The sequence below is a fragment of the Orbicella franksi genome, chromosome 6 (genome assembly GCF_964199315.1).
Source record: "Orbicella franksi chromosome 6, jaOrbFran1.1, whole genome shotgun sequence".
Lineage (NCBI taxonomy): Eukaryota > Metazoa > Cnidaria > Anthozoa > Scleractinia > Merulinidae > Orbicella > Orbicella franksi.
The window spans coordinates 30536668-30558198 of NC_138150.1; the positions used below are offsets into that span (position 1 = coordinate 30536668).

At 40.2% G+C, this 21531-nt stretch overlaps 1 protein-coding gene across 1 annotated transcript; it reads right to left on the reverse strand.

Moving 5' to 3' along the window:
• Positions 1-34: 34 nt before the first annotated feature.
• LOC145490602 (polyunsaturated fatty acid 5-lipoxygenase-like) lies at positions 35-7397 on the reverse strand. The gene is made up of 8 exons (XM_081469691.1): positions 7263-7397; positions 6617-6812; positions 5898-6004; positions 5437-5691; positions 4871-4977; positions 2717-2819; positions 1672-1890; positions 35-961 (listed from the first exon to the last, which is right to left on the reverse strand). The coding sequence occupies exons 1-8, from the start codon at positions 7395-7397 to the stop codon at positions 728-730; spliced, it is 1356 nt and encodes a 451-aa protein (XP_081325817.1). The 3' UTR covers positions 35-727.
• Between the last annotated feature and the right edge of the window lie 14134 nt (positions 7398-21531).

The following is a 21531-nucleotide window of genomic DNA, read 5'->3' on the forward strand; positions in this document are numbered from 1 at the left end:
ACAGTAGCGCAGTCCACGAAGCGTATAGGATGATGTGAATACCTGGCTTCGTTAAATGTACGAAAAGGATAGATAAACATTATGCTTCAAGTTGGTTCGTCCAATTACGAAATTCAAACGTTTACAGTTGGTCCAATGTGGAAGTAAAATGCAAATAATGATTTTTGCTGGAGAAATCGCCCACTTTTGTCACTCTTTTACACTGGGTAAATAAAGTATTTAAAGAGTAGACTCAGTTCGGTTCAATTGACTTTGGATGACCATATTTTTACTGCTAAGTGTAAAAGTGACTAGAAAGAGTTAAGCCTCGACCCAGAAATATCTTTCTGTTTTTTCAACTTAAGGCGACTTTAGGCGACTTAAGGTCCCAGAGTAGGTCTCTTGCAGCTCGTTTTCCCACAGCATTCCATTGGTTCTCCCTCCTGTCTCTCTATGTTATGTTTTCTATATCTGAAATTTCGTAGAGGCGGAATATAAAGGACGAGAAACAAACGTTTGCACACATTACACAAGGTTTATTTGCTTTCATCGCGCGTATGCGTAACAAAATAGACAATTTTTCACCTACAGTTTTGGTGACTAATCACAGTTACTACATACAAAGGAATTAATCAAGAAACCACACCCTTTACAAAATGCCCTCGTATGGTTTGATCATTTTGGGAACTTGAAATAGTAGGTTAACGCTTTGTAGCGCATGTCCCCATCCAACATAACCAAGGCTTTCCTAGGTCTGAACGCTATTCGGCAGCCATCTTGGAATAAAATATGGATATGTCAGATGTCCAGTCTTCTTCCGCATTTCATTCTCTTCTTGCATGCGAGGTTGAACAACGGTCATTAGGTAACTATGGTAACTATTGACGAGATTCACAGCGTTAATGTCTTGAAGCTCGTTGCCGTAGTCAAACAGGGAATCGAAACGAAATTCTCCCAGGGACAAGAACGCTGAGGATTGGATCTGAAACATTTTCAAAAATCTACAATAAATGTTCATTGGAGAATCTTTTTTTACAATATTTGCCTCATTAACATAAGCGATACAATCTCTGATGGAGCTACAAAAACAGTAGTTCTAAGTATTGAAAGAGCACAGGAACTCTCCCAAGGAATTTGAGTCAGCATTTGACTTGATGCTTAAGATTCCTAAACTCAAGTCGAACTTGCCATCTCTTTAATTTACACCACTAGAGATCTTTAAGGGCGCGCAAATTACAGTCATGAAATATTCAATATCTATCTTTGAGCCCCCTGTGCCTAAAAATCTCCCTTATAACCGGAACTTACGAAGTTTACCTCCGTCCCCATCCCTTCCTTCCTCCAGCCCTGCACCCGGCCCCCTTCCAATATGTGACAAATAGTGAGGTAATATCTCAAACACGCAAGAATGTGTTAGACCACATTTCCAAACACAGAGAAGAGAGTTGAAAATACGAAGCGTAGCGGAGTATTTTTGACGACCTTCGAGGTGTTTGGAAATGTGGTGTAAACACTGCCTTGAGTGTCTGATATATCTTCTTAATCGAAACTAAAACTAAGGAGAAAGCGGAGAAATGACATATTGTGAACATTTTTGCTGATTAAGATCATATATTCAATCTCCGTCAGGGTCATGATTTCCTTTGTTCAAACTTGATGAATTTATTAATGAGTTTGACAAGGTTTACTTACAGCACTTGTCAGCCTGTTAGGAAGGCGAAAAACAGAGAATTCTCCATCTTTCACTCTGGTGTCATCGTACAGTTTAGTTGGCTGGTTGGGAATGTATTCAGGGTAGTCTGCCAAGACATAGTTGACCGAGGCGTGATAGATTGTCACGTGCGAGATGATTCGACTAAGTATCTCACAGAGTTCTTCCTTGGAATCAATACCTGCTGGCAAACCTCGAATCTATCCAAGAGAAAAATAAATAAAAGTGAAGAATGATCATCGCAGTAAATTGTTTTGTTTTGTGTTGTTTTGTTTTTTGTTTTGTTTTTGTTTTTTTTTGCGATGATCATTCTTCACTTTCATCTACAACCGCAGTTCAAATATGAATTATTTCATACATACTTCAGAAAAATAAATGTAAGGCATCTTTAAATAGAGGTTTCGATCCAGAAGGAAGGCATCAGCTAAATGTGTACACTTTTGAACTTATAACATTTGATGAAGCCTGAACTTTTTTCAGGGTTCATCGCACCCACGAAAGTTGTGTATTTAACTGCGATAGTCGTTCTTAATTTTTCCAGTTCTAATTAAATCTCTATCCAGCATTCCAAATATATGAACTTCATATCTTTTGTTTCGCTTGTCAGAAATGGTATGTTATTGTTGGCTCAAGCTTATGCATATACAACTAAACAAGACTCGGAATCTCATGAAACCGCATCACCATAAGAGACAAACTTATACTCAAACGTTTTCAACTCGAAACATTATACATATAAAATATTGTGAATATTATAGATCAGTTTGGGTTTAAGTACAAGCGCTGTTTGTTTGTTTGTTTGTTTGTTTGTTTGTTTGTTTGTTATTGACCCTTTGGTCGTTGACCACTTCGCAGAGGTTGGACAGCACCGGACCCTTTTCTACCGGATTTTCTTGTTTAAATCAGGTTAAACCGAAGTTATTAATTAGTTAACTGATATGAAGCGGGGGTTATATATAGAGGCGACATCCTTTTTTGAAAGTAAGTATGGACTCAGTTTGCTTGATGCTTAGTTTCCATATTTACCCTTCCAATACCACCATTCAGTCCAATTCCGTCTAGTGACACTTCATTGAGATAAGCTTGAAGCTCCACGTCTTCTGTAACGTCTTTATCCCTTTTATAATACCTAAACACGATTAAACCGCGTTTCATGACAACTGAAGGGATTAACAAAGGGGTCTAAAAAGTCGCTGTTGTGTACGCTTAAGTTTGTTTTTGGCTTTGACACTTTCCATTTCAGGTTGATTGATTGTCTTTCGATTTAAATAGTGGCTATGGACACGAACGAAGGAAAATCAAAATAGAAATATGGGTTATTGACCAAGTGTGAGGTCAAGATGGCTGGATATTGGCCAAGTTCTTTTTATGGACCGAGACAGAGTCGAGGTCCATAAACTCGCAAAAAAAGAACGAGGCCAGTATCAAGCCATCTTGATCGAACAAACTTGGTAAATAAAGGAATTATTATATGGCTTTCGGGGAAATTTTTCTTGAGGGACGCGGCGGTAGTCCCGAGCAGGCAAAATAGCTCCATCTTGCCTGCTCGGGTAGCCAACCACAGCGCAGGATTTGATTCATCTTGCCCGCTCAAGGAGCTATCCGTGTAATAAGTACACTTATAACTAACAAAATAAATAAAATCAATTACAATATTTAGAGAGGAAGCCACATCAGCCTTAGCTTGTTTTCATGCGGGTTCTTTATCCTGATCGAATTGGAATTTGGAGATGTTGATTTTTGTGGAGGGAGGAAAAGCGGAAAACCCGGAGAAAAACCCTAGGAGAAAGGTGAGAGCCAACCGCAAACGGAATCCACAGAAGGCACCGGGCCGGAATCGAACCCGGCCGGGCCACATTGGTGGGAGGCGAGCGCTCTCACCACTGCGCCATCGCTGCTCCCAAGTAAGCTGTGTTTATTTTGATTTGCAGACTTACCACTAGTTGGCTTAGTTCTTCTCGCATTCAAGACATAGGAACAAAGAAAGGACGCGTACGAGGCTAACTGTTTCAATTATTTACTCAGAATGGGTTTCAACCGGTCTCTTTCAAATTTGACAGGAACGGTAAAATCTAGCTACATTCTTAGCAACTACTCTATTTTTATCGGAGAAATTTCTGACTGCAAGACATAAACAGTGATGAGGACAGCGTGTTTCCTTGATCGCTTGAAAGTTTTACTTTTTCTCCCTTGCTCCCTATCGACAAACTCCATTGTTTCCTATAATTTTTTTTGCCAAAGTTACATTTCATAGCATAGGGATATCTTTGCTCCCTTAAGGTGGCTCAAAACAGTTTCCAGCAGCTAGATTTTTGATGGGTCATTATGACCACTCTTTATCACTTGATGCTACAATCATTGTATCAACAAACTGCCCAATCATTGGTGAATACGTTGCTGTCATTTTCGTGACTCTGTAGGTTACCATGGCAACAGTATTACCTGCTAAAAGCATCCTTAATTACAGCTTTAGGTTCCTATAATTCAAAAAGGGCACGGTGAAATTTTTTTGTAATAGCAAATTTTAATTTTAAGCATGATAAGACGCAACTTTTGGCAAAATTCAGAAAAACTGTACAAAGGGTTCAGAGCCACCTTTAAGTTTTGAAAATTTAAGGTGGCTCTGAACGCTATGTACAGAAAGTTTTTAAACTTTGCCAAAAGTTACGTCTTATCATTCTTATCAAAATTTGATATAATATAAAAATTTCACCGAGCCGCTTTTGAATCATAAGCCCCTAAAGCTGTAATTAAGGGTGCTTTTAGCAGGTAATACTGCTGCTATGGTAACCTATTGCGTCACTAAAATAATAACAACATGTTTACCAATGATTGGGCAGCTTGTTGATACCATGATTGTAGCATCAAGTGATAAAGGGTGGTTATGACAACCTATCAAAATCTAAGTGCTGGAAACTGTTTTGAACCACCTTAAATTAATCCCCGGAACATCCCTTGCTCCCTTTAAATAAATGATCCTGTTTATTATTCCCCAAGACCCCTGGGGGGGGGGATTCAATGACGTCATCAGTGCACTGAGCAAACAATTTTGTCTCAGATTACTCTATCATCAAGGTGCAAGTTCCACACAAAGCCGAGATATTTACAGGCACACCTGGGCTGTTTTGTAGAGCCTGAATTAAGACGCTTCTAAGTCACGAGGGCTTCATGCTCACTTACAAGTTGACGTAATCTTCAACCATTGCTTCGATAACTTTTAAGATTTTAAAACCATCATCTCGGAAAGGAAAGTACGGCAGCAGCTTCCTGTCATCTAGTCCACGGCCCTGGTGAAAATTAACGTAAAGTTCCTGAATTCCGTGACCATTGAGCAATGGAAGTGAACGTAACACAGACAAAATCCTCTACTCTTTTTACCACCACTTTCATCAAGTGAAAAGAAAACAAGAACTTTCAGCTTTGGAAACAAGGTAAGTGCAAGCTATTAGATTCTGGAGATTTTATTCCTCAGTTGTACATTTGGTTTATAATAATTAAATCTTCTGTAGCTTAGTGTTGGTGTTCGTGAAGAAACTATCTGTTTGGCTAGTTTCTTTTTTGGCAGAAAATAAATAGTACCCTTGGAATTAGCCTGCATGCGGGAGCATCCGGATATTCTGGCAAACTACCTGAGCATCCGTTAGCGGTGAAATGGAGATTATTGTTGGTAATGCCAATCTTGAAACTTACAAAGCCTTGAAAGGTCCCAAAGGGTAAGGTTGAGGTAGGCAGACATCGCCACATACCTTGATGTTCTTTCTGAAGTCTGTCACTTCCCAGCTTGTCAGAGGATGTATGTCTTGCAGAATTCTTAGCGCCCCGTCATTTCCATATGCAAACAGCACGTCTGCAAACCCTGACTCGCCGAGCAGGATAGGAGTTCCGAATGTAGTGGGGACAATTGTCTCTCGGCAGTGATACTTCAGTATTTGATTCAGTGGATGCATGGAAGGTAAGGTGCGTTTTAAGGAGACGCAGAATGGCTCTATAAAATAATGGACCTGAAACAAAACAAGTAGCTAAGATTAAAAAATATGGCCTCAAATGACCTCAAATGCAGGGTCAAGAATTATCACAGCCTGGCAACTTTGTGTTTGGCCCGTTAATCGTGTCCAGTGTCACAGGTCCTATTTCTCCATGGGTTTATGATAATGCTCCTCTGTATTTCAATATGTTAATAGCTTTTATTTCTTATTGCTGTAGTTACCCTAGCAAGATGCTCTGCAATTTGAGCATATCCGATATCCGTGATTTGAACATTAAGTTTGGCCATCAACCAGTTGTCTCCATCTTCGGGAGTGTAAACTGCTGAATCTAGCGGAAACAAAGTTTAGCCAGTTTTTGAGTAAGGAACAAAGATTGAAAAAACAAATACATTTCGTGCGAAACACCAGGAGTTAAGGAAAAGTGAAGTCGTTTCCGGTGCTTCCGGTGCTTCTTTTATCTCGTACTAAGCGGACTGTTAGTTGTTGGTGTATATTTGTCTTAATAACCAAGCGTGAGGGCCGTACTGGGAGAATATCGGCCCGAGGTCTCAACAGCGCGAACCGAGCGAGCGAGGACCATACAAAAAAGACTGAGGGCCAATATTCTCTCAGTATGGTCCCGATTACGGACTGGAAAAAGCGCGCAATTTTGATTGGGAGCCGACTAGGCGTATACTCACGTGTAAAACAGAAGGGAGAGAGAGTTGGTAGGAAAAGAAAAGGAATTTTTTAAGTTTGAAGCATGTTCTTTCATAAAACAGCCAAAAATATCTTTGAGAATTGAATGATCATGCGGGATCATTCGGAACAGTACCCGATCCAATACTGAGAGAATTTTGGACCGGCAATGGAGCAATCCGATTGGCTGATTTTAGTTATTGGCCCAGTGAACTAACTTAATCGTGTCTGATAAATACTCAAGCATACTCTTGTAACTAACCTGGCTTGTAGTCCATTTGTATAGCAACAGGCACAAGTTCATTGTCTTTACCAACTTTGGTAGATGCAAACAGAGCGATGGGAGATAGAAAGTCCCGCATGGTTCTTCGAGGATCTTGATCTGTGATGTCTGGAGATCTTGTAAGGTTGTCACACAGCTCGTAACGAAGAGCATAAATGCGACCCCGTTTTATGGCCTGAAACGTTAATATAATGACACTGTTTGATTGTGTTCAATCAGTTATTTAATTTCCTGCACACTTCGTACCATGCGAGTTGTAATAAAAATAAAAAATGATTAAATAAATAATCTTTAAAATGTCTGAATTCTCACATGCTTGACAAGGGGAGGAGATATGCAGAGCACTGGTTAGTGATCTGATGTTCTTCAGGCAAAAAAGCAGACTATAATAACTTCTGGTTTTCTAACTGTAACACATTTCCTTAATTGCATAATTTTAGTTCTGCAAATTCAATCAATATCATTTCAAACTACCATGCAAGTTATTGTATTGATGGATTACCTAAATTTATGAAAATGGTGTCAAAGACAAGATACCCCTTTTGGTCGCAGCTCTAGTACAAAGTAGGAGGCAATATAAAAATTTCATGGAATGTCAGATCTTTTTATTCCTCCACTCTTTTACTTTTTGTAAATCATCATCATCTTCATCATCATAGTCGTAGCTTTCCTCTGGAGAAATAGGGCCAGTGACTTTTCTCCTCCAATCTACTCTGTCTTTCACAACGGTGACAGCTCCATTCCAAGAGGCAGAACCCATCTTCTGTCCCTCTCCCTCTACGGGTCTCCTCCATGTCTCCTTTGGTCCATCTCTACTCCTCTTTCCCTCGAGTGCCCAGGTTAGGGCAATGCGTGGGTTCTGTTGATGGTCTATACGCAGTACATGCCCTATCCAGCGCTACCTTCGTCTCCTAATCTGCTCACTGATGGTGCAAGTCCCAGCTCTTCGCCTCACTTCTCCGTTGGTAACCCTCGTCGGCCGATATATCTTTAACAAATTCCGTAGGCACTTGTGGAGGAATCTGTCCAGCTTCACCTCATCCCTCTTGGTCATTCTGTACGTCCCTCATCCATAGAGTAGCAATACTATAACGTTGGACTTGAAGATCCTGATCTTGATGTTTTTGCTCAGTTGACCACTTCTCCAGATCTTGGCTGGTTTGTTAAATGTTTCTGTAGTTTTTCCTAAGCAGCTCTTGATGTCGTCCTCAGACCTTCCAGGTTTGATTATTCTTGATGTGAAGTTTATATGAAATAATTCATATAGGAACTGCGGTAGTAGATGAAAGTGAAGAATGATCATCGCAGTTAATTTTCCAATTTAAGCAATTGGAAAGAAGAAGCCTGAAAAAATCAGGGCTTCAACGGGATTCGAACCCGTGACCTCCGCGATACCAGTTGGTAGAGCGTCGCACCGGTACCGCGGAGGTCACGGGTTCGAATCCCGTTGAAGCCCTGATTTTTTCAGGCTTCTTCTTTCCAATTGCTTAAATTGGAAAATTAACTGCGATGATCATTCTTCACTTTCTTTGATTATTCTTGTTCCTAGATAGTCAAAGCCGTCCACGTCCTCTGTTTTCTGTCCATTTACAACAAATGCATTGTTGCTCTTTGCGTTGATCCTCAAGAGTTGGGTTTTCTTGGTGCTGATTTTCAGGCCCGTTACCTTCCTGTTTCTATTCAGATGGTCAATCCTTATCTGGATGTGTTTGAATGTACTTGAAATGAGTGCCAAGTCGTCTGCAAAGTCTAAGCCCTATAGTGTAGTCGTTATCTTCCACCTAATGCCTGTTCCTGCATGTTAGACTGTCCTCCTCATTACCCAGTCAATCACTGAGAGAAACAGGAACCCTGACATATTGCATCCCTGCTGTTACACTTGACTTCACGTCGAACTAGTCTGTCCTTCCATCACTATCCACCACTGCACTTTTTAGTGTACGTGACGTGTACCATTCTCACGATCTTTGATGGTATTCCATGTAGCATCACATGATCTTCCAGAGAAAGTCTCTGTTTATGCTGTTGAAGGCCTTCTCGTAGTCCACGAACCAAAGGCTAGAGTTCCATTCAACTACCTGCTCAACGATATTCCTGAGTACAAAGATCTGTTCGGTTGCGCTTCTTCCCTTGCTAAAGCCAGCTTGTTCCACTCTCAATTCAGCATCTGTCCCAGCAACAATCCTCTTAATCAGGACTCTTCCCCACACCTTGGGTACAATGGACATGAGGGTGATACCTCTCCAGTTCCCACAACTTGTATAATCCCCTTTCTTGGGCAGTTTGATGACAAGCCCTCTGGACCAGTCCTCAGGGACACTTTCTTCCTCCCGTATTGTGTTGCATAGCCCACGCAGGGCATTTACTGTGTCAGCCTTTAGAAGGCCTGCCGTAATGCTATCTTAACCTGGAGCCTTTCCAAATTTCGTGTCCTCCTGTGCACTCTTGATCTCCTCCCATGTTATTACCCCTATGTAAATGCTGTCATTCACCACATCTGTCGCAGCCACCTCAGCAGCAATGTTAGGAACTGGTCTGTTTAGAACCTCTATGAGGTGCTCTTGCCATCTGGCTTTGACCTTTTTGTACTCTTTCCCCCTTTATTTCTTTCCATCACTATTTTCAAGCCATTTAAAGGAGTGATTTAAACAAGGTATGTAGCTCACTTGGTGCAAACGAACGAACTTTTCATTAACACCGTTTTCATAAATCTGGATATACATCATGACAAATAACAAATACATTATTGAACAAACAAGCAAGTGATTTAGTTACTAAGTAGTAAGTAAATATATAACGTACATCCTCCAAAGAATCATCAATCTTGAGAGTCGCTTGCACAGCGGTTTCCCAATCAAATTCAGGATTCAGTGTTTCTTTCAACTTGTTCCAGTCCAGTCCAACTGGTCCTGACAGAATAAGAAGTATTTTTAGTGATAAAAATGCCCACAGCCTTAACGAGCAGTACCTTAGCCCTTAAAATAAACAAGAGGTTTCTAGCACTGAGGACATTAGTTTGCCAACAAGCCTCCAAATTCCTCGTAGTTCGTGGTTCATGCAGGTCTGGAATTACCATACTCTTGGAGGTCGATGGCTTTCTTAATTGGCTTTTATTACATATGAGTGGAGAATCTTGACCCACGAGGAAAAACGCAAATATGATCTTTATCTTTAGGTTAAAGTTAAAGTTAAAGTGTAAGGTGTTTTTGTAAATCATGTGCTTCTAGCATTCTAAGTATGGTTTTGAATATCGGCCGCCTGTCACCAGAGTGAGAGATCACATAAAACTGAACTGCTACACATGTAAGTCTTTCAGGACCCACCTTTCTCTTTTACTTCTCCTGAAGGACAAAAGAAATAAAGTAGATTGTGCATCAGTATTTGGAATAATGTCCATATTCAATCGTCTGCTATGTAAATTTGTGTTATGACATAGCAATATGTATCGAATATGTTAAACAATTCAACATTTTCTATATCTTCAAATTGTTTTCTTTATCACGAGATATCATATATCAATTAGTGCTTGTAAGTGCAGAATGCTCAATTGCAAACGAAAAAAAGCAATTGCCATTATCATGTGAAAACACAAAGAACATTAACTGCCTAAGAAGGAACATAAGCTATGATTTTGCAAAAATTGCTCTGTTACCTTGAGCACAGTTTCCCCAGCGTCTGTCGTTGTTTTTTAAACGTTCTACTGTAGCACACCACGGTTGAAGGTGATCCTTTGTTGTGCATTCCTCATATTTAACTCCCTTGTAGTAGAATGGAAAATGACACCATTCTCCTTGTGCTGTCTTAACAGTGCAATCTCCAGCTTCTGAAAAGGTAAGAACAATTCGAACTTTAAAACCGCGCAAACAGTTATTGCGAAGTATTTATGAGTAGAGAAGTCACTGACAAGAGGTACGTGGGTTTCGAGAGAGTTGAAGATTCAATCCATAACACTATTACCTATTTAGCTACTTTTTGTCGTCCTTTATGTCTTCGCATAAAAATTGTTTTCGTGCATTGAAGATACTGGATCGGGAAGCAGTCGTGTCGAAGTACGTAGTACGTGAGAGCGTTCACTTCCCACCATTGTGGCTTGGATTGCATCTAATACAGTCGTACCTGTATATAACAGCCACCCTCCGGGGCCGCATTATACCAGGTTGCTTAATATACAGGGTATTAACTAAAAACACTCAATGGGCGTGGTCTATATATATGGTGTATCATACAGAAACACCTCGTGCAAGGAAACAATAAGACAATCAACGCTCTTTCAAGCGATGAATACTTTAAACAAAATTCAGTGCCAACTTTTAACTTATCGGTGTAATATACGTAACATTGTGTAAAAGTACTGTGCAATAAATTGTCCTTTACTCTTCTACGATATAGAGTATGATGGATCGCATTTATATATATCGCAAAAATGACATGTGGCTTAGTTTCCGTTCAAGGGTGGACGCTTAATACAAGTAAAAATAACAAAGAAAGACAAACATGGGACAACTACAGGGTGGTCGCGGCCGCTTACTGGAGGTGGCCGCCTAATACAGGTAACAAATTCAGCGTTTGTATGAGCAAAAAATCGAAACTTTCAAAACTTACCGCTTAATAGAGGGTGGCCGCTTAATACAGGGCCTTTATATACAGGTTCGACTGCACTCGATGTCATAAGTGGGTCGAGGTTTTTTTTTTTTGGTTCACTATCCTGCTCCTTGGAGTTGTCTTCTGGTTTTCTGGTTTACCTCGTTCAACGAAAAACGACACTTTCAAATTCCCGATCAAAACGGAAACAGTCGACAAATAGCCACTCCTTGGATGCGCCACTGAACATTCACATTCTTCTTTTATTTCCATGTTTATTTATTTTATATTTCGGAACTTGATGACACGACCCTGTAACTGTGGAACAAGTGGGAGCTAGTGTAAAACACACCCTGCACGTGCACCCTACCTTAGAGCATTAGTAGCTTAAGTATTTACCGTTAAAAAGTGCGACTTACCCTGCTCTTCTGCAACGTTATCGTCCTGTGCTAAACGAATGAAAAATAAAAAAACAAATAAGCCAACTGTATTAGAAATTAATTCCATTAAATACAACGTTCTCAACTATTACCTTGACAGAATCCCCATCTTCTTCTGTATGTTTCTGTGGTTGAACACCAAGGCTTATTATAACTGTTAGTGGTACACTTGTAGTAAACTTTACCACCATATCTGAACGGAAAATGGCACCATTTTCCCTTAGTTGTCTTCACTGTACATCTTCGCTCTTCTGAAAAACAAGTTTTAAAGGCTTTTTATATGTTTGCCCCAACCAACCTATTCTTCGCTCTCAGTCAGCCTGCCAGTATAAGCTCAGTCAATGCGTCAGGAGAGCGAACCAGTGGGTCAGTCAGTCAGTCAGTCAGTCAGTCAGTCAGTCAGTCCGAGAATCAGGCCCAGTCTGTCCGTCAATGATTCGCTCAGTCACTCAGCCTGGCCGGCCGGGCGTTTGTCAGTCGGTCAGTCCGCAGTCGTCATTCAGTCAATCAGTCCAGCCGTCAGTCAGTCAGTCAGTCAGACAGTCAGACAGACAGTCCGTCAGCCAACCAGTTAGTCAGTCAGTCAGTCAATCAGACAGTCATTCGGCCATTCAGTAGGTCAGTCAGTCAGTCATTAAGTCAGACAGTCAGACAGTCAGTCAGTCAGTCAGTCAGACAGTCAAACAGACAGACAGACAGTCTGTCAGCCAGCCAGTCAGTCGGTCAGTCAGACAGTCCGTCAGCCACTCAGTCAGTCAGTCAGTCATTTAGTCAGTCAGTCAGTCAGTCAGTCAATATTTTTCACTTTTAATTTAAGGCATTAATGGCAAAAAATACCGAAAAGCACTGGTTACCAAGGAAACAGTCCAACAGTCCTACAGTCCTTATTTTTAGCTACCTTCATCATGCATGGACACCCGTTTGATTGACAAGGGGTTGTTTCCTGCTAGGCGTTGTTGAGAAAAGAATCTATCGTCAATCCATGTAGTTTTGTCGTCAATAAACGCCTCTTTACCGGATGCTCTCCTCGCGTACTCCTGAAAGAGATAAGGAAGATTTGTGTTATATGGCCGAGGCGTTTTTCCCCAACAGCGTGCACCCTCATTGGCTCCTTCGAGGTCACATGACATCTAACATTAATGCTGTTTCCCGCCAAACATTAATGAGCGGGCAATATTCAGTTAAATGTTTTTGCTCTTATTTTTTGTTTTGGCTCTTTTTTTTTACAATTTTTTTTACACTTCACTCTCAAGTTGAATCAAAACAAATTGATAGCCTATTAGTGTCGAAACTTCCCACCAAGTCGTAAATATCATCAGTTTCGAACCATTACTGTGCCGATTCTTCGTTTCAAGATGCCTTGAAACATTATTTCTTTCCGTGAAAACCCTAGTTACCACTGAATCTTTAACTCATGTCACTGGACGTTTTACACGGTCAGTGGAGTCGGTAAGAGTCAACCATTGTCCTTGTTCTATTTTGTTTGGTGTTTTTAAGTGCAGGCGAGTGTCAAAACTGTTGGTGGACTGCAGGCGATTTGTGTATTAAAATAAAAGCATCCGCGGAAAAGATTGTTCCAAAGATTAAGCGTTCTCATCGTTGTGTGTAACCATTGAAAAAAAACTGACCGGAATTTAAAAAAAAAATGGTTGAAAAATACCAGAGAAAATTCAATCTTATGTTTAGGTCGGTAGACATCATGTCCATACTATTGAAGAACTAAAATTACATGTAAAGATTTCAGTTTAAAGTATTCTCTGTTTTCAATGTTATTGAGTTTCAGCGCGTTTACCCTGGTGTACATTCAATGAATCAAGAAACGTACATGTTAAGAATCTTTCTCAAGATGTCTCCGCTCGTGAATTATTTTGATTTCTTTCCAAAAACCATTTTTCCGAAATTTGAGTTGCCAAACTCGGGGTGCGGCTTATCTGCGAGCGCGGCTTATCCTCCGGCTTATCCTACGGTATTGGAAATGTGAGCTCCGCGACATTTATCTGTTCTTGACTATCTTCCTAGAAGTGTTCTACAAGTAAACGAGAATACGACGAGGATTACATAACGCTTACCCCAACAGCTGGCTCCAAAACTGACTCGAAAAACTGTGACATCTTGGGGTATTCTGAGATGTCCGTGATTTCATCACCAAAGGTCGCGTTGTTGTACTGCTGTAAAATTCCTCCGTTTATCTGTGTCATTCCTACATACGCCCTAGTGTAGTAACGCGAGAATGGGTCATTCAGAGCAACCGCTCCCAGTTCGGCTGTGGTCATATTCAACAGGGCAAACCCATGCGAGACTTGTTTCAGGGTAAATGTCTTCTTGTTTTGAGCAAGAACAGCATTTCTGATAGTCATACACTCAGCGTTGGAGTGTTGAGGAAGGGACACTTCACAGTCAGCGGCTGATGCAGACCTTAAACAACACGAAAAGTATCATATCTCTCAGTTCTTACGTGTGCTGCTATTGGTCAGTTTAGTGGGAACGTATTCTACTGTAGGACCAGCTAAAATTCAAAGCTTTTTTTTTTGTTGCCAAAATGTTTCGAGATTTATTTCTTAACTTCTATAGCAAGTAAAACAAAGTTTAAAACCTTCTTTTCAAATTCACTCGTTTTACTTTCGACGCGCGTCAGAAATTTTAATCCGTTTTGCGTAACTAGAAATCGTTCCCGAACCCATCAGATTCACAACAGAGATATAATAAATATCTTGCCAACCATATCTTCTTGGTTCGTGCTGTAAGTTACGGATCCTAGTTTTTTCCCCGAGGTCCGTAACTTACAGTACGGATCGAGAAAATGAGAGTAGTAAGAAGTGTTTAAGCCAAGTATTTATTAGCCCACTGTGCGCCTTGAAAAAAAGATCAAAACTGCGGTTTGTAAATATTAGATATATAGATAGATGGAAAATCTTTACTCAACCACGGTACAACGATCGTTGCAAAGTTCACTTTTTAGTTTGATTTAAAACTATAGATCTAAAAGTTTCTAGTCCGGTGGAATCTGGCCGCATTGTGGCTCCGCTTTAGAGATTGAAACTGATAGTGAAATTGTTCTCCCTCGAGAGTCAACTGACATGATCTATATTCAAGACATAAAGAAGCCTATCTAGACTGTGCTCTGTTCTGTTGTAAACCACACAGAAAGCGGTAGTGCACGAGTGTGAAAGGAAACACGACATGTAGTCGAGTGTTTCTCCCTACTTGTTTTATGACAAAGAATCTATTAATTTTCCCACACATTCAGCTAATACTTTTAACCAAACTTTGTTTTCCAAACAAGGAATTAGTGGTGTCAGCGTGCATCTGTTCTCTGATAAAGCACGCTAAAATAAGCCAATCACAGTCCTTAAATTGTTCAAATGATTTGATTGGTTAACGAGACAACAGCTGTCAATCACAAACTGGACTTAAGCTAAACGTTCGGTCTCGAGTGGTTTCGGTTTCTAGAGAGCGATTGTTTCAAAGTTTACTTCTTAGTCTGATTTAAAAATACTGAAGGATCTTAATTTCTAGTCCAGAGGTATCCGACTACATTGTGTCTCATGAAAACGTGCACTTTTCCAATGAAAATTACGAGACAAAGAGCTCAAAGATTGCGGATGAAAATGAGAAATGCTGAGTTGTATTTGGAAGGAGCTACAGCTATTTACGGTTTGCAACAAGATTGCGCGAACTAGCGTCAAAGTTGGAAAGACTAAACTGTTCCCACTGGTTCTTCTCGGCCGAGTACAGGAGGGAATATCACAGCAAGCTTTCAACTGGTCACTTGTCGGGTGAGCGTTGTACAAATTGTTGAGTTTCACTTTGCCGAGATGACCGGAGATCACTGTTTACCGGAACGAGCGTTGCTGCACTCCATGTAAATGTTACTTGAGAATTTTTACAAAAATAAAACTTCTCATCACAAACAGAGACAGCCGGCTCAAGCAGTGTTTTCTGTCGTTTTGCTTCTAAAGTGTAATTTCTGCCTTCGTAACACATATCGACGCATTCGCTGGGTTGAGAATTTGTTTATTTCACAACATGTTATTTTAGTACAGTTTTAACACTTCTGTTGTTCTGTTGTGAACAATGGCCTCCAGGCAGCTATGTTTACTGCAGACAGATAGCTCGTTTCCAATGCATTTGTCTCAGTCACAGGGAACTATTAATTTGGGTCAAATTTGTCAAAATTCCGAACCAAATATTTGAGATTCAGCTTACCGTACATCTCTGATAAAGCACGCTGTTTCAACCAATCGGAGAGCTCGTTATATGGAAAGTTAATTATAATCAGTTATGTTAGCATGATTTAAATGTCTTGAATGCTCGAATGGTTCTGGCGTTTGAAACTTTTTTTTATTGAAATTGAGAGCGATTCCCACGCTGTTGCTGTTTTTCGTAGGTTACGATAAAGTAGTCGCTGTAAATATACTCACCGGGTGAACGTCGTTATATTTTTTCAAACAACTTTTGAAAGGTCCGCTGGCAAAAAAAAACTAAGAAAATTAAACTATTAAAACGAATGTACTATTGTGCAAGCGGTTTCAAAGGTTAAGAGGAGATTAGGTGTAGTTATGGTGCAACTGTTTTCCGACAGTACTTAGTAACCCACGCTCGTAAAAAGGCCGATCAACATCGATCTCGTCATTTAGGGCCAAGTCGCACTAGAGGACAAAACTGTCTACTTATGTCAAAAATCCGTCATCACAATGAAAAACTAAGTGCGACCCGTTTGTTCCCCAAAGGACAAAATTTGGTCGCGGACGGACAAACTTCAAAGATGCCGTCGACTACCTCTGGAGCAGGCCAAATTGAGACAAATCTTGGAAAACAAAAGCGAAGGTGTCTTGATTCGGAAATGATTTGACAGGTGATATGTAGCAGAGTCTCTATGCGATAGACTTCGCGGTAAAATTAATCACGTTCTCGTTTCGCAACAGCATGAATCCGGGCGCGGGCGACCAATTTTTCCCGTACGAATTTCCACAATTGGATGAATCTATCCTTTGCCAGGCCCTTATATGTTTAATGGCGTGGTGCTTGTTCACAGATTTTGTTCCCAAGTGCGACTGTAGCTTTCCGGACAAATTTTTTGTCACTGGCCGATCTCAAGTCAGAATTTTTATTTCACCGTGCTTCATATTTACCGTTTCCGTTTCATTTTTAGTTAAACCTTGATAGACATTTATCAGCAAAGACTTGGTTTCGTTGCTTATGTCACCTGGTGTTAACAAGATTTGTTTACGCGTCACCTCGAGTTGCCTCTCGCTAAATCCTGATGCACGATGTGCAATGAGAAGAAACATCGATCGTAAGCCAACGCAGTTTAGCGAAGAACGTCTCTGTAAGTTGTTTCGCGAACTCCAAATCTTACTTTTTTATTTTATTTTCGTGGTTTTAAGCCCTTGAACCGAGTGTACAATTCTGCCAATTTAACTTTGTATAATAATATACTTTTGTCTTTTTTATTTAGTTTTGGATATTATTATTCAGAAACGAAAACAGCTGAGACAACATGCAAAAGGCACAGTCAACCTTCACAGATATTTGACGTGAAAATGTCATAAACTGATTAATTTATCAGCACGAAAGACAAAATTATCCGCTTCAAGTTTTTTTTCCCGTCTGGGAATAAAAAAAATCCTGGCGACTCGCTTCAGTGGCGATCAAAATTCTACTTTGAACATTCAATGAACGTCCATGAAATTGATAACTTAGACGACACACTGTGAATGAAAGTTATTATACTTAACTAACGAAGACAGTTCCTTCAAAGGTTTTAAAATTTACGGTGAAAAGGTAAAACGTCGTTGGGCTTTATGATATTTTTCGACTGAAGAGTTGTGTACAAACCATGATTCAAGATATCCCATAAAAACAAGAATGGTCGATCGTAAATTGTGTCACAGGTAAAAGAAAAAAAACAAGACAAAATGTTGTGTTGAATCCTTATTTTGGAAAGAACGTAGAAACAAATAAAGCTGTGTTTACTTTCCTTCTGCACATCACCGATATCGTTACACATTGCAAGACAACCGGGCACGGTACAACTTACCACTCATTTCCTGAACTGTGGTGACAGCTGTTTTTTTTTCGTAAATATCGAATAACACATGTACAACTGTAGGAGAGAATATTTTTTTACCATACCTTGAAGTATTTATCAAGCCTCCAATCATTAAAAGCAGGACGATCAAAGGTTTCATATTCGAAGCTGATGAATAGCAATGGTGGAGTGACTTCTGCATTCTGAACACAAGAGACACCGACCAACTGCACTTTGTCCTCAAACGACGCGAGCGGCTTGCCTTATTTAAAAGAAAGTCACGCTTATGATTATAAACAAAAAAGACACTAAAAGTATTGTACCTTAACGGCTGGTTTTCAATAGCGCATAAGCAGAAGAAGAGGCCGACCAGACGCAAACGCACTCGAGTTGTTGATAAGTAGCACCTTTTATTTGGACCGTATTTCCTAACAAAGAGCTTTACTTGGCAACGCTCCGTGACTGTGTGCGAAAGTTGCTTATGCTTGTGCTTCTTCCATAGTGAAAGCTACCCTTACAGCACTAATTGCAAAATAGTTCTTAATATTATGCCATGTATTGAAAGTCACTGGAGCGGAAAAATCGTCACCACTAAAATATTCAAATCTCGGCCCGAACTGACTCACCTATTAAGCTTTTTTTTTAGACTTTGCACCCTTCCCGAGCTTGATTTTGTCAAAATATTTCTAACTCTTTCAATGAATAGTCTGAATCTGCGCTTGCTAAATGAGTTGTATTTGCGGGCCCAGATTCGCTTTTTCTTTGGAAGAACAATACACGTGTCATGGCTTCTTGAAATCGACAAAGTTCCCTATTAGTGGCGAGCCACTCAACATTGCGTCTTCTTTCAACCAGTCAGGGTGGTGTTTCGCTTGGTTCGAGGTTTTCAATTTTCACGGCTCTACTGAAATGATGCTGTATGCGAATGAAAAACGATGCGTCATGAAAATTAAGGTGGCGTCGCACTGGTCGGCTTGTGTTTACTGGGTTTACACAAGTAAACCAGACTTGCTTCTGCTATGCAATGTAGAAACAAAACAACGTGATACTCTAGTCTTTCAATGTTCATCACGAGTTATTCGATAAAGAAACTTAAATAAAAGCGAGCCGTGAAGCGACGAAAATGATTCGCCGAGCAACGGGCGACTTTTTCTAATCTCGCTCGCTTTGATCACTGTGATGCCTTTTTCCTTCGGTAGCAAAAAAAAAAAAAAAACTCTGGGACCAGGATAGTATTGTGAATAAACAATAAAATACCAACAATGGCAAAACAATAAGCTTCTAATACACCTATACCAATGAGCCTTGTGCGCGCGTTTTTGATTGGCGTATTGCATACACACGCGCGTTGCGCAGCTCTTGCTAACGTGTTTTTCGCGTAAATTCTAGGGGCTTATCTCTGACCTGTACTGTATATATCTTTTTCTACATTAAAGCGGACGTGAAGTTCGTGCGATGTTTTACAACATACTCAGTTTATTGTTTCAAACAATGAGACAACGCCGCTTAGTCACAGATCTACTAAGAGACCTACATAGTGCAAAAAAGGTCAAAAAGGAATTTAACTTTTCATTTGTTTCCTGAGAGCGCCAAAAAACTACTGATGGAATTACGCACCATGAAATGAAAAGCTATTCACACATTCTGCAGTGAATCATGAATACGTTTTCTCCTCGCGCGAATTGATAGTTGAAATTTTCTTTATTATGCCTCTCAATAAACATATATATATAAAATTCAACACTTCTACATGTTCTCAACAATTGTCAAGGAAACCAATATTAACCTCTTACTAACCGAGCGCGGGGGCGATAGTGGAGAATATTGGACGGAGCCCAGCGAGGTCAGTACAAAAACTACCGAGGGCCTATATTCCCCAGTACGGCTCGGGCAAGTTTGGTTAGTAAGTGTGTTATCATATGGCAATTGGGCCGTGCTTGGTTTGAGTTTGCCAACTTTCGAAAACCGTCAAAAAAATACATGGCTTACCCCGGTCATGGGTAGGGATTGTGATTGGTTAGTGGTTAGGTATTCATGACCCTGCAGCGTCCTTTGATTCCTCTGGCTCTCGCTGTCCACTCTGGACATTTCATCCTTTCCCCACTTATCCACCCACCCACTCGTTTTCTTTGCCTGTTGATTCTATTGCCAGAAAATGCTTTGTTTTCTTGTTCGTCCTTCAGGCTGTCCAGAATGTGCAACAATTACCGGCCGTTGCTATCGCTGCAATTGTTCAGGACACTGGGCCAAGGACTGTGGCGTCGTGTTTCCTTCCAACTCCAACAGAAATGGCTTTTCCTATTCAGGCGGCACCACATCTGGTGCGGAAGAGAGTCTTTTGTCGTCGAATACAAAGTGATAGTGGCACTAGCGTGCGCCCAATTATATTCCGTCGTTTAGTTGAGTTGAGTTGATAACTTTATTCATACACGGCAAAATTACTTTATATATTGTTTACCTTTCGAGTAGGTACACCCTGGGTGTGTCTTCAAGAACAATAGATTACCATTAGTTCATTCAGATTTTGTCAATGAAGCCATCATGGAACAGATCACCTGCACCTCCTTAACACTTCTATTTTGATTCGTCAGTTGTTAATCTGCACCTCTTTTGCTTTTAGGGCTAGGGGCATTGTTTGTGTTGTATACCTATTGTTTCGTTTGGCCAATCATGAAGACCCTTGTAAACGGTCGGCCCTCACGGAACTCTTGCATTCGCGCAAGATTACAGAGGTCCTGGATCCACCTTACGTCGTTAACCCTTAAAGCGTATCCGTTCAGTCCAATGGTAAAAAGAGGATTATCTTGATCTTCGCCACGTTAATAAATTTATTGGTTAAACAAAGGGTTAAATATGAGGACTTGCCGGAAGATTGCTTTATCTTATTTTCAAAACTGACCTTTAGAGTGGCTACCATCAAACGCCAGAATCATTCAAGCATTCAAGACATTTAAATCAAGCGAATATTGAGCTGATTTAAGCATGGCAAACTCAATAAAGGGTAAAATCACTAATGATTTAAAGCCTCAATGCGTCTCAGGAAACAATATTCCTAAATGATTTTACCCACGACAAGTTTTTAACTTTTTAATAACGAGGAAGGGTTTGTACGTATCACATTCTATACTGTTTTGGTCGAATTCGTGCTGGCCAGCGGTAAATCCGTTCAAGAATGTTTTCCCAACCTAACGTGTGAAAACGGGACGGGATGCGCATTTAAAACATGGCAAAAAAACGTATCGTATTAAATTTTAAAAGCAAGTCAAATGAGGCAACTTATACGCTTGTTTACATATGAATTGTTTATAACAATTCAAAGCCATTTAATATTCTCCAAACTGAGTTTTCTTCAGTTCCAAAAGTTCCTGGTTGGCCTTCAGATTTGAGATAGCTGCTCCTCACTGAAAGATCTGGAAAGATTCTTGAGGAAAACAAGTTTCCATTGTGAGGCAATTCTGTTGGTTTCGGCGTTTGGTCGGCATAGTGTGAGCGAGAACGAATGGAAATCATTTTTTCGTTGTTCTTCCAGTTGTGATGTTTGTATCGCCGACCAACGTTGTTTATTGACGACAATTTTTTATCACACTCCTTTTTTATAAGAATATATTTTATAAGAATATCGAGGCTGAAATTTGCGAAATTTTAAGAACATTTGTTAGCGTGCTCTCATAATAGTTGCTTCTGAGATGTTTACAAAAGGCTAAAATTTTCTAAAATTTTAAAACCAAAACGTTTTCGACCGTGCGGTCATCATCAGTGTTACATGATGGAAATTTACATACAACTTGGTTTTGTTCGATTAAGTTATTCCCGAGGGGAACAGTTTCGCAATGAAAGAATGT

Bases quoted from the DNA above. Each gene is read 5' to 3' on its own strand.
- LOC145490602 (XM_081469691.1), bottom strand. From the start codon at position 7,397: ATGGGTTCTGCCTCTTGGAATGGAGCTGTCACCGTTGTGAAAGACAGA. The intron at 2,820-4,870 runs GTAAGTGAGCAT...AATCGTGTTTAG, and splicing joins GTTGAAGATTACGTCAACTT to GTATTATAAAAGGGATAAAG. The intron at 962-1,671 runs GTAAGTAAACCT...AAAATGTTTCAG, and splicing joins CTAACAGGCTGACAAGTGCT to ATCCAATCCTCAGCGTTCTT.